The 14,464-nt window shown below is 35.6% G+C and overlaps 2 protein-coding genes across 3 annotated transcripts in view; both read left to right on the top strand.

The window, feature by feature from the left end:
• Window positions 1–14,464, top strand: part of LOC118269582 (protein artichoke) — a 120,398-nt gene that overhangs the window by 38,481 nt on the left and 67,453 nt on the right. The window lies entirely within an intron of this gene.
• Window positions 11,272–13,634, top strand: LOC118270079 (uncharacterized). The gene is made up of 2 exons (XM_035585523.2): window positions 11,272–13,347; window positions 13,512–13,634. Exons 1-2 carry the CDS (start codon window positions 11,272–11,274, stop codon window positions 13,632–13,634), a joined length of 2,199 nt encoding a protein of 732 aa, XP_035441416.2.

The raw sequence follows: 14,464 nt of genomic DNA, 5'->3' as shown, positions 1-14,464 counted from the left end.
GTGTGTACTTTATACTTGAAGTTATTTCGAATTTAAGCTTTTTGTAACCTTTTAATAGTTTTTTGGTGAATGATATAATGTTTATTGCGAAGTACGTAAAGTATTAAATCATTTTAAAGTTTGAAAGGGTTTATCATTATTATATGAAGATATTTAAGAGACGTATATGGACGTTTATGTACGTATATATATGTCTATGTACCTACGTATAAAATTTCAATAATACTTCCAATTTCAATAATATGATGTCCGTAGGATCGCACCATAATGTTGCATGAATTTTAGAAATTGAGTTACTATTTTGCGTTATTTAATAAGAAATTATATCCTTATAAAGTTACGTCGCGTCGCTGCGTCTGCACACGCTGCTCATGCAGAAGATTCCCTCTGTGCTTCGAAACTAGTAGCTTTTCTCATTAGTTCACGTGAGTAACGTTGGTTTTAAATAAATTGTAACCTATATACAATTGTCATTGTGTTAATAGCTTATTGTATGTTTTAATACTCAGTTCCAATCATAATACAATTTGCACAATTTAATATAAAATTGTCACAGATTATTAAAAGTGATCTAGACGACATTATTAGACTCGGTGAACGTTTAAAAGAAAGTCATAACGAAACACAAAATAAACAACTCAACCACATTTAATTTAGAGTTGATTTTTCTCTGCAACTTTCAAAGAATAAATTAAGTTTCATTTCAAATTATATCTAAAAAAATCTAGAATAATTGACTAAAACATCTATCATGACTTGCAGACGACAGCTCATCAAGCTACTATCTGTCTAATTTGTTTAAAGTGTTCGAACTTAATGCAATTGTAATAAAGTTGAAAATTACTATAGTTTGGTATATTTTGACGTGCGGCTATACTCAAAATATTTTTCTTTCATAAAGATAATTAAGCCGCAAGAAAAAAGACATGGTCTTAAATTGTCATTAATTACTTTTTACTGAAATTGCGTGAAATAATGTCTTATTGAGGTATTATCTATTTGATCGTAAATTAATCTTTATAAAACCAACTATTAGAGTCATTATTCTTTAAATACGTAGCCTATGTGGGAATAGAATATTTATACCCAAATTTTACTTAGTAATTCTACATACCTATTGCATTATATCTTTTCTCATAGAAGAATCTACCAGTTTCGGCCATATTATCGGGATAAATGTAAACTCATGTATTTTTCCACACTATAATCTATCTCTGTGTTACTTTTTATCTAAATCTGTACAGCTATTCTGGATTTGCAATAATCTAGTAACTAACATTCATACAGATTTTCAGATTTATTGTCCGACACTAGCAATATTAGGTTGTAATTTCTAACTATATGCTGATAGCTTAATCAAATCCATTAGCCTAATAAATATCATTAGCAGATGTAACTGTTGATAGACCGAGGCTTTAATCTGGTAAATCAATTAATTATGTATTACCTACACATTTCTGCACATAGAAATATAAGCTAGTTTTAAGCAAACTTACACAAAAATAAGAACTTGGCAATTACGGGTCAATGACATTAAAAAAATGTCACAGAGTAGGAAAAAACTCAGAGGCTTATGCGCATCCTGCAGTAGGTTATAAAAAACTTAGAGCTTCTAAATTGAGCACAGTCTTAACTGTTACAACAGGTATTGCCTCTGGCATTGAAACTGGTCATATGTGATAAAGGCGGGCCGACCGGTTTGCCAGACCTTGCCCGGTCTCGGATGACACGGAGAGTGCGACGAGTCATACTTTCATGCAACTTGCGATTCATAGCCGCCATTTTGGAACCTGTCACTCCATTTAGTATTTAATCCGTATTGTTCCATTTAGTATTCTAACAATCGAATTTTTCATTAACTATCAGGTCTATTGGCAACCATTTTTTTCTTGCATAACTTTGGGTTCGTTAATTCTTAGGACTTAGGAGGTAAAATTAACAATTACGTAATTATAACAGCCTCAATAATTTGTTTAAGAATTATTTGCCTTCGCATATACGATGAGAGCTAATACGGAACCTCGCAATAACCGGTCAATGCAAACAATAGCAGCGAAATCAAACACATATATTGGCAAACACCAAATGGGGGGCACGGGCATCAAACTCGCTGCGAATGTGCAGAATAGACGGATAAACTCACCAAAATATGGTCGGTGTATCCCTACGGCCCTTATTCAAGCACAATCCAAGTGTAACTGTATTACACAGCTTTCGATATTTTTTCCCGGGATTTATTGCCCCAACCGGGGGATTTACAGCTTTGACCGAAATGCTTACCCACAGCATTTTGTTAGCTTTTTATTGGCAATTTGTTACCTTGTGTATCTTTTTTAGATTCGCGTTTCAACCACAAATTGAACTGTGACGTATTTGATTTATTCATAATGAAATGTTGATGTCATAATGAAAGATATCGGAAGTCAATATATGGGGACGGTGCGTTTATAAAAATACATTCAACCCAAGATTTGAAGGGTTCATTTCGCTAGGTAACGAGTTCCCTAATTCGCCCCTTCACTGGTGACGTCATATTTACGATAAAAGCCCTTGCCGCCTCCATCTTTAATACGAAAGATAATGGAAAAATAAATGACTCTTTATATCGTCAGATTGTGCAAGACCAAATCGACTTTGATATAATAACACAACGGAATTGAATCTAATTAGATTTTCATGGTTACTTTTACTGAGAGACGTTGAACGTAGTCATTTATATAAACGTTGTCCATTCATCTACCAGCATAAAACGCAGTAAAGCTGAACAACGTAAACTTGAATTAATGGACTAGCAAGAAATAGCGTCAATAAAATTCTGGATTTAGCACATAAACAAATACCTTTTTTATATTTGTGTAATTATTGTAATAAGTTTAGTTCTTAGCTGACGCATTAGGGTAAGCCCTGTAATTATTGTTTAAGGTGATTTTAAATTCCGAAGCTGCGGACTACCTAACGGATTTACCGGGGCTCCGGCTCAAAGGGCAGAAGTAAGAACGGGGTGGTTTTTAGTCAGTAAGAGTCTGACACTCTCTCTCGCCTCACCCAAGGCGGGAGAATTCATTAGATGATTTTTCCCCCTTAAAACAGGTGATTTTAATAAATATCTCTATCTATTCTGAACTGACAACAAACATTACCTACATAAAAGTTTACTTTTCCTACATAGTGTACATACCCATATTGTGAGTGTGAGTAACTGTACTGATGCGACAGAATAAATAAAAGTACTACATCAATACCCACACTCTATGTACTGTAGAAATAAGAGAAAGTTGCAGGCAATTTAAATGAAACGAATGTAAAAATATCCATTTCATTTGATTGATCATTCACAGCTCAATGGGTCCACAAACACTCGGAGTTGACGGCAATTCTAATTGAGTCACATCAGAAATGAGCTCGGGTACTGTTGTTGGAACTTTGGGAGTGGCTGACGAAAATATATGAAGGTAGTGAGTAATGAGTATGTACATATGTGTAATTTACTAATAGCAAGTTAAAAATATAAAAGAAACCCTGTGAAGAACCTGGACGGTGGACTATTACCTACTACTATATGAAAACGGGTTAACCTTACCCAGCAATGGTGTAGTTTATGGTATGATCCGGTAAGTAGTAGTAAGCAGACGGATCACCTGATGGTAAGGTTTTACTAGTTTTTTTAAGTACATAGACGTAATCAATTAACAATGTAGTGACGAATCCAATTATCACTTTGCTGGACTTGTTAGCAAGCACATGGCATAACGGAAGTTAATTGAATGTGTGAATTGTAACATTTTTGAGAACTACATTTAACAATATTTGTAAGTTTTTTTTTGTGTTAACTCATATCCACAATATACGCAACGTGCGCTTTTAATACTCTGGTGAGAAACACGCTGATTATTCCTTACTAGCTTCTACCAGCGCTTTTGCACGCGTTTCTGTGATGTAAAAAGTTCTATTACTCAATTCAGCGCATGTCTGTATACCAAATTTCATCAAAATCCGTTCAATAGTTTCAGCGTGTTTGGAGGACAAACAAACAAATTTTCACATTTATTATAATATTAGTGTGATTCTAATTACTTATTCAAAAGATTTTATAGGACATTTTACTCATTCTTCAACTGTAACAAATTATGGGTCAATAACAGGTTCAATCCCCATACCGCTTTTATGTATTTACATGGATGTTTATCCATAGCTTTTTTATATTCAGAGAATCCTATCACAATAACATTTACAGCTTTTCGTCGCTAGCTCTGGTTCGGAATGAACTATATAGTTCTCCATCAAATCCCTTCGTTTCCTATGGGCATCGTAAAACCGAGCTAAGGGCGTGTGCCAGTATCTGCCTACAAATAAATAGGGTTTACGATCTATATAAATCTATTGTATTGTCTTAATTTAAAAAAATAATAAACTGATATACACTTACTTGAATATCTGTTCTTTTACTCGAATATATAACGCTTATGTTGTGTCTCGTTGTGTGAGTGAGGTTACCGGAGGCCCAATTCTTCCCTTCCCAATCTTCTCAATCCCCGATTCCCCAACAACCCTTAAATTCCTAACCCCCAAAAGGCTGGTAATGCACTTGTGTCCATGGGCGGCGGCGATTGCTTACCATCAGGTGATACGTCTGCTCGTTTACCGGCGTGTTCCATAAAAAAAATATATCTATCGATTATCACAGCGTGAATTAGTCATGTAATGTTTCATCAGGTAATTGAGAGTTCCTATTACCCAAACCATAATAATTACGCCATGTTTTCCAGATAGAAAGTCGGTCCGAAAATATAAACCACGAGGTCACGAGATTACACTTAGGGACAGGGCAAACGAGTAAGACTGCGGAAAAGTGTTAAGTCATTGGACGAAAATGTCTCAAAGAAAGGCCGAAGTAAAATTGTGTACCCTTAAAGACTTACAATAAGAATTTGTCCAACAAACGTCTTGTTAGCATAACGTTTAAATATTTACAACTTTCAGTGTCTACGTTTAATACTAATTGTATACTTTGTAAGTCTATGCAGCGGTGTCCGTTATGTAAAATATTTAAATTTCTACGAATAATTTTACGTTGATATTTTCGTCGATTCTGTAAAATATGAAATTTTGCGGAGCTTTGAATGTGGTCTTGTTTTTAGTTAGAAGAATTTTAAGCTTCTCTTGGTCGGTTTCATCAAACATCTTAAAACCATATTTTAACTAAAAGTTATTTATCATGACGTAGCACCTAACTAAAATTACACCGCAAAGAGCCATCAGAACACCACAGATAGGGTCCAGTAGGGCTGATGCCTGATCCGGAGTTTCGAAGGAAACCCACTAGCTAGATAGTAGCGGGTTTACCGGGGCTCGAAAAGCAGAAGTAGTAACAAAGTGGTTTTTAGTCAGTATGAGTTTGAGACTCCCTTTCGCTTCGCATAAGGTGGAAGAAGTCATTGGATGATTTTCCCTGCTCAAAAAAGCACCTAAACTAATCCCATGTATTGTTAAGCGTCACTTATAGGCTGGTAAAAACCAAAATGTCGTTAAAAGTAATCTATCTCAACTTAGATGTTCCTTAAAAATTAAGAAGGCTTGGTGAAAAGCGGTTCTGTATTTTTCTATGTTCTAGGAATTTTCAATTGTTTTTGTTATTGTTTCAAGGTGTTGTAGTCTGTTTAGTTAGTTTAACTTTTGTTTTGTCAAGAAGGAAGGTGTTAAAGTAAGGTCAATCGTCTTAAGAGATTATAATGATCGATTGTTATGACTCATCCTATTAATAGTTATAAATACTTGTTAAGTCAATAAAACACGTACATTTCTGCTGGGCTTGGCCTCATACATAATATTAAATTAACAAGAAAAGCCGTTGGTTATAACTAAGCTCCTCAATTAAACTGTTTAGAAATATTTATGTAATTTTTGGGTGTGTGTTTGATTGTGTATGTTATTCAACTCCTAAACACCTGTTTCAATGTTGACGAAACTTTTTGTTTCTAATTATGACTAAGGCTGTTAGATTCACGAAAGTTTGTATTATATACCGGGCATTATTTAAGAATCCATACCATTACTGTGAGATTTTAATAAAACTGATAAAACACCAATTACTCGAGTGAAATTTAAGACCCCTTGCTATGCAGTACGGTTGCGACTACTCGACCAACGAAATAATTAAGTAATGAAGTGTTTAACTATAGGTATAAGTTACCCAAGTACCTATCTACATTATTTACAAGTGGAAACTAGCTGTACTTGCGTCCCACATACAAACTGATTAGCTGGTGTAAAACAATTGAAGATGGATTAGCAATGGTGATTACGGAGAAAGAATTACGTGACACCAATGGCATACTGACATTGACATTGACATACAGAATGACAGATTGACATGTGTGTGGTCTAGCTTAGAATATGTAAGAAGGTAAGAAGTATGTGCATATGTTTCGTTCTTTTGGCATATTTCCAGTTGGGCTGATGATGAAGCCACTGTTAATTAGGCTTGACTAATTTTGTAGTATATTCAGGTGTCTATTTGATTTCTTAGTTTTCTTTTTGTATAAATGACAAAAGGGTGGAGCCAATATTAATTAATGTATTATTTCAAAATTTAAAGGAAGTCTCTAACCTAAACATAGTGTAGGGTACCTCTTTACCTGCGTAGCGTAGGGTTTATATCAATTTACAATCAAAAAGTTTTCTTTCACGAATATTCAGATTACAACTTTCAATACTAATAAATAATGATATGTCACAAAACTAACAACATATGTAATACAACCGCGAAGACATCTAGTTATAAAACTTATAAGCGGCCATCTTGCAAGGAATGCACTCCATTCCAAAATAACAAATAAAATGTAATACGTTTGTAAGTTATGTTTTATTTATTTGAACCATTTCGTACTGGGAATTGTTCTCAAAGCTCATTGCAGTATTGTCTCGAAGACAAATTACTTTTTATATGACGTCCTCTCATGGTACAACTGAGGAGAATTTTTAAAATGTGTTTTTTACGCTTTCATTTCTTTTTATAAAAATGGGACGTTTCGTTTAGTTTTGTTACAAAGTAATAAGTAATGTTGGCTGTTATTGGGAGGTGGTATTTTTGTTTCATTGTTCATACGTATAAAAATATGATGCAATAAGTAGCATTATTTAAGATTTCCGAAACGAAACAGGATTTTGAAGGAGAAGGTATATGTAAGTATATCGTAATACATTTAAATGGGCACAAATTTCAATATTGAATTCTCACAATAACAACGTTTAATGGCTTAGGTATCTATCAAATTCGACTAGTAACGATCTAAAAAAACTAATAAAAAATTCCCGTTACAAAATTTTTCTAAATAAACAAAAATTTATACTAATAGCCATACATTAAAAATAATTAAGAATATTATATGTGAAACGGAATCAATAAACATACTATTTACCTAGTCCGATTTCCTGAGCTAACCGTTTAAGAAATAACCATGTTTCTTTTAACTCGACTACCGCTAAGTTACAGACGTTTGCGGATCAAGGTCGTAACGGTACAGCATCCGCGCTGGTACAGCTGTTTGTGCAGAGGGCTACACGAACACATCAACCTATACATAACCAGTTTATCATTGCTCCACTTTGTATCAATTTTCAGTACATTCAGGGGTCAGATTATATTGGTGTGTGGTAGTTTGATATGTCGTCGTGTAGGGACCGGCGTTCGCGCAGAATTCAACGGTACTGGACTACATTTTTCTTGTGTAGTGGCGGACGGTTTGGTATTGGTGTTATGTGATGTTGGTTTAAGTTCGAGATTATTCTAGAACGTTCTGTGATTAAGGATTTAGTTGTAGGATTATTATGCTGTGATTGCCATTGAACACCTAATATTAAGTATGGAAGTAGTACATTTGTACCACCTACGTGGCTATTTCAATTATGTATAACTTTTGTAACTAACTAATTAACTAAAACATCACGGTTTACTAGAGGGAGTCTTCACCATAAGCAGTTGCGCAGACGCGGCGACGTCGGACAGTCTACATAGTCCTTCTGTGTCTCGAAACTAGTAGAGCTTTTCTCTATTAATGTACTTGAATAAACCGTTTTTTTTCAATTATGTTTCATGATAGGTGTTATAATTCTCTATTAGATGTTAACTCTGCCGGTGATTACCAAGCACAAGAATGTTATAATTGTAGCATTTTCAATCAAACGTTGAACTTTTCTTCGAGTATAAAAATACTTACTCCCCTCTAAACAATTACACTTTTAACTTCTCGATTAATGAAGCAATCAGTTTAACAAAGTTATAATGTTGCAAATAAGTACATTAAGTAAGTACAACTTATTCCTGGGATTAGTTAGAAGAACGAACAGTTCCTGAGAACTTAGCAATTAGTCTTCTGCATTCTGCAACAACGCGATTGTTTTAACTTGAAACTTACAATTCTGTTTGCATCCCGCTCTTAACAAAAGCATTTTAATAGTGTTCAGGCGCATGGCGCCTTCTTAAACTTTTAGAGCACCGTATGCAACCCGTGATTGCTCCTTATATTTAATAGGCGTTTAGTTCCTACGTAACGGACAACTGTCATTTGTTCACTACTCATTGCGCTCTCATACGAGTCACATAACTTTGCAACTTTGTTAATTATTATATTATTAAAATACTAAAGTTCACATCAAGCGACTGGTTTAATTTACACCCCATTGTACGGTAACGTACAAATTGGTGGCCCATGAGGGGAATGAATCTTTGGAAGACAAGTTCATCAGCGCGAAAACAAAAGTGAAGAAATAGAACAAAGGAATTGGATACGGAAAGGCGAACAAACGGTTCCAGCATAAGTGCCAGACAAGGGAGGGCATATTCAATAAGTCCACTAAAGGAAGTAGCAGCCGGAATTGTATAAATTGTGACCAGTGGTGTGCCAAAGTGCCACGTCCAGCAAGGCGGCTGATACAGATAAGTGTCCTTCCTACGCATATTTCCTTATAAATCCATACTAATCCTTTCCAAAAATCATTCTCCTAGTTAAATATCAATTCTATTTGTGCAAATATTTGAATTTACAGCGTATTTCAGCAGCAATGAAAAGAATATATTGCATCATTTTTTCTAGACACCCGCATTTAAAAAAGTGATGACCTAATTAATTTTCTTTGTGTAAACTTGTTCGTAGTTTATATATATTTCAATATTGAGATAAATTATTGAAGTAAACATCAAGGTATTTGTTCTAGCCGTCCCTATTGTATATTTAAACTTAACAGCGAAGCATAATTACGTACGTTGCTATTGACGTTACGTCATCATCGTTATACGTTATAATTTAAATCAGTTAAACTTTTCGTAACGATTTATGACTTTCGTTCAACATTTCGTTAGTTAGCTACATATATATTTCCCATAAGATTAATTACGCTCCAGTCTTTACTCGATGATAAAACCCTTTACCGACTATTTCAGATAAATACGTGTCGAAGCGCTGCCCGAGTGATAGTTATAATCAACGACTGCTGATCGTGACCTTGAGAACGTCTCGGCACGCGTTATCAGCTTCGTGCGGCAGGTGTCAACAAGGCGAGGAGCGTGAGCCTTTTGAATCAATTATATTAATAGATCATTAAGTTTATTTTCTTAAAATGTCTGTTAGCTCAGAAGATAAACAACGCCTCAAAGAATTGATAACTAAGCGCATTTCTGCAAAGGGACAAGTAACTAAATTTAAAAATTATTTGAATTCGATCTCTAAATTGGAAGAATTGTCTGACATTCAATTGACTGAGCTGACACTCAGGCTAGCTAAATTTGAGGCCTTGTCTATCCGAGTTGATGATTTGCAAAGCGACATTGAGATTTTAAGTCCACACAATATTTCTGCTGAAGTTGACGAACGCGATATATTGGAAAAAGATATAATCATTAATATTGCCACAGCAAAACATTTGTTAGAATTCTTTACAAAAAAAAGTACTTCAGCGAGTCACGACCAGAGACTTTCTTCATGTCATGACACATCTTGTTGTTTGGATCACCAAGAGGTGGGCATTAGATTACCCCAAATTCAAATTTCAAAGTTTGATGGCACTTATTTCAAATGGCTCGAGTTTCGTGATACGTTCGAAAATTTAATTCATAAGAATGAACGCATATCGTCGATTAGTAAGTTCCACTATCTGTTATCATACTTGGAAGGAGACGCTGCAAGAATTTTATCGAATCTTGAGGTTTCAGCGACAAATTACAAGGATGCATGGGAGCTATTATGTACTCGTTATGACAACAAAAGGCTTTTAATAAACCATCATCTAAACTCACTTTTTAATATTAAGCCAATAACCCGTGAGTCCGAGAAATCCTTGCGGTTTATAGTAGACCACGTAACTAAAAACTTACGCGCACTAGCTGGACTAGGTCAGCCAACAGATAAGTGGGATGTATTAATAATTTTCATGCTTTCTTCAAAGCTAGATGCTGGCACATTGATAAAATGGGAGGAACACCGCAACAACTTAGAAGGCGATGTTCCTACATTAGATATGTTTTATAAATTTTTGATTGATAGGGCTGATGTTTTAGAATCCTTGAATCGTAATTGTAATAAGCATGAAAGCACGCAGCCTAAAGTTCTTCCGTTTGTTAATCGTAATAACACTTTGCACAATAATAACAAGAATAACGTCCATAGTACTAAATCATTTATTAGCACAAATACTAAAAACATTAAGAAGCGTGAGAAACCTATCAGTTACATTTGTGTCATTTGTAATGATAATCACAAAATATATGATTGCCCAGTATTTAAAATGAAAGGAATCGATGAACGAATGATGGAGGTGTCTAAATATAAATTATGTGTAAATTGCCTTAAACAGGGACACCCGGCTAGTGAATGTCGTTTAGGTCCGTGTCAAAAATGTAACCAGAGACATAACAGTCTACTACATCGTTCTTCTTCCTCAGAAAATCATTGCTCTGTTGTACATGATGAAAACGAACTTATCGTAAATTTATCTAATCAACATCATAATGAAATTCTTCTGTCAACAGCAGTTATTGAAGTCTCAAACCCAATAACTCATCAAAAGGAAAGAGTTCGCGCTTTGCTAGATAGCGGAAGCCAATCCTCTTTCATAACTACTTCTCTGAAGAACAAAATTGCATTAAAAACCAATGCCATTGATTGTCTAAAGATTATTGGTATTGGTAACAACGTTGCTAATAACGTTATTGAAGGGTGTAATGTCAAAATTCAGTCGCTAAATCATAATTTCAATACAATTTTACCATGCTTTGTCATGAATGAATTGACAGGCTATTTACCAAAGGCACCTGTAGCAGTGAATCATCTAAAGATTCCCCAAGGTGTAAAATTAGCTGATCCGACCTTCAACCAACCAGCGCCTATTGATGTGCTAATCGGAGCCGATATCTTCTGGGATATTCTAGGTGACGAGCAACATTCACTAGGCGTGAATAATCCAAAGCTTCGAAATTCGCTTTTGGGTTGGTTGATATCAGGTCCAGTAGGACGTAACGACCCTCAAAAGGTTGCTCATTGTAATCATGCTTCGATTTCATCACAAGAAAATGAAAATATCGAAAGGATGATTACAAAATTTTGGGATTTGGAAGATATTCCCAGAGATAGGTTACTAGATACCAATGATAGGATTTGCGAAAATCACTTTATCACCCATACCAAAAGAGACGAAACAGGTAGGTTCTCAGTAAAATTGCCGCTAAAGGAAACTCCTAACTGTTTGGGTGATAGTTTTCATTTAGCCAAAAAACGGCTTCTTAATTTAGAAAGAAAGTTTAAACGAAATCCAGTACTAAAACTTGATTATACAAAATTCATAAATGAATATTCTCAATTAAAGCATCTTTCTCCATCCAAGCCTCATAATACCGACTATAGCTATTATCTTTGTCACCATGCCGTTCTTAAACACGACAGCGAATCGACAAAGCTTCGTGTTGTTTTCGATGGGTCCGCTCCCTCGTCGTCAGGCTACTCACTCAATAACATACTGATGGTGGGACCTAATGTACAGGACTCTCTTTTCTCCATACTCCTTCGTGCCAGGCAGTACAAATATCTGCTAACGGGTGACGTAGAAAAGATGTACCGTCAGGTCCTTGTCCACAAAGAAGACCGTTGCCTGCAGCGCATCTTATGGAGAGAATCAGAGTCCAATCCCATCAAGGCGTATGACTTGAATACTCTTACTTACGGAACTGCAAGTGCGAGTTATTTGAGTACGCGGTGCTTATGGCAGTTGGGTGAGGAGCAGGCCGATGAGCTCATCAAGACTATAATACAAAAGGATTTTTATGTAGATGACCTCATCACTGGAGCTGATAGCGAGGTCCAGCTGCAATACATTCAACGTGTTGTAACAAAAGCCCTTCAGGCTGGATGTTTTAATTTACGAAAATTTAAAACAAACGTTCCGTCATTATTTGACAGCTTAGAAATAAATGATAATGATGCATTAACAATTAGCGAGTCTTCAAGTACATTAGGTCTAGGATGGGCCCCATCAACTGACACTTTAAATTTTCCTTTAAAGGGATATACTGATAGCAAAGATGATGTAGTGACAAAACGTATCATTTTGTCTTACTCGTTTAGAATATTTGACCCACTAGGCCTCTTGAGCCCCGTTGTAATACGTCCAAAAATAATGTTGCAGGGGCTGTGGAAGGCAAAACTCGACTGGGATGATCCAGTACCAGACTCGATAAGGGCTGAATGGATTAATTTCTCAAGTAACTTGAATTGCATAACTAATTTACAAATACCTAGATTAGTATTGGGTGACTCACCAACAAACATAGAGCTGCACGCGTTCAGTGACGCCTCACAGCACGCGTATGGCGCCTGTATATACATGAAGTCAACAAACTCTAATAATTATGTCACTGTCCGCTTATTATGTGCGAAATCAAAGGTAGCACCTCTTAAACCTACCACCATACCACGATTGGAGTTATGCGCGGCTTTGCTTGCTGCTAGGCTATGTAAATCTGTAACAGATTCTATTAGATATAGCCCATCACGCATAGTTCACTGGTGCGATTCAACCGTGGTACTGGGCTGGATTAGAAATGACTTGTCTAAATTAAAGATTTTCGTTGCTAATCGTATCTCTGTGGTACTGGGCTGGATTAGAAATGACTTGTCTAAATTAAAGATTTTCGTTGCTAATCGTATCTCTGAAATTACAGAATTAACAAATGCCGCATCGTGGCGTTACGTGCCGACTGCATTTAATCCTGCAGATCTTATATCTCGAGGAGTAGATGCTAGAGACTTGATATCCTCTAGCCTATGGTGGTTCGGGCCCAATTTCATAAGTAAATCCGAGGTACATTGGCCAACGTTAAAGGTCAATAGTACAAATGATCTGCCTGAAATAAAATCACATACGGCGATTTTAAGGGAACCTATAATCGAAATTGCAAGGTTCTCATCTTTTAAAAGACTTCAACGGTGTTTAGCTTATGTTTTTAGATTTATTTTTAATACCAGGGGCATCGTACGGCGTGCGTTGACACGTCTATGCCCGCTACCAAGTACAGAAGAATTGAAAGGTTGAAAGAAGATATTCTTTCAACGGCGTGGAAGATGTTCAGGCGCATGGCGCCTTCTTAAACTTTTAGAGCACCGTATGCAACCCGTGATTGCTCCTTATATTTAATAGGCGTTTAGTTCCTACGTAACGGACAACTGTCATTTGTTCACTACTCATTGCGCTCTCATACGAGTCACATAACTTTGCAACTTTGTTAATTATTATATTATTAAAATACTAAAGTTCACATCAAGCGACTGGTTTAATTTACACCCCATTGTACGGTAACGTACAAATAGTGTTTTACATTGGATTCGTTTATTTATTTCATTTGTTGTGATATTTTGTGCTCTTAATCAATCTGTCAAGTCTTTTATGTTTATGTTCATCCATACCTATGCATATTCTGATTTTTAAAGAGATTGCTCGTAAGCTTATCGACTCTACACGTGCCCAGAAGGTTGGTAATTTCTCTGGTCAGAATATAAGCATTGCCACTCAACGTTGCAATGCGGCCAGTTTTCTGGGAACGTTCCCCAGTGACAGTGATGCGGACGAGTACTTTAACGCCTAGGGATTTTTTTGTTTATATTGTGTGCATATTTATTTATTACTTATTTAAGATTTATTTTATTTAGATTTATTAAGTAGTAGTAGCTATAGTAAGTAGCTGTTTCAAGAATACATAACCTTAGTAATTGAATAGGTATAATAGATTGTAAATGAATACCCGTAATAATACCGAAAGAATGGTCATGGGTTTTTCCTTTCATTCTTAGTTTTTCTTCTCTCTATTTTTTGTCTAGCAAAACCAAAAATATATTCCCTGCAAACACCGTTTACGTACATAATACTCATAGCTATTGTCAAATCAGAGCCTCAACTGAGGTACAGATTACCATATACCATG

This window comes from Spodoptera frugiperda, chromosome 30 (genome assembly GCF_023101765.2).
Source record: "Spodoptera frugiperda isolate SF20-4 chromosome 30, AGI-APGP_CSIRO_Sfru_2.0, whole genome shotgun sequence".
Classification (NCBI taxonomy): Eukaryota; Metazoa; Arthropoda; class Insecta; order Lepidoptera; family Noctuidae; genus Spodoptera; species Spodoptera frugiperda.
Note: the sequence above shows the minus strand (reverse complement) of the source record. Positions and strands in the feature narration are given on the sequence as shown.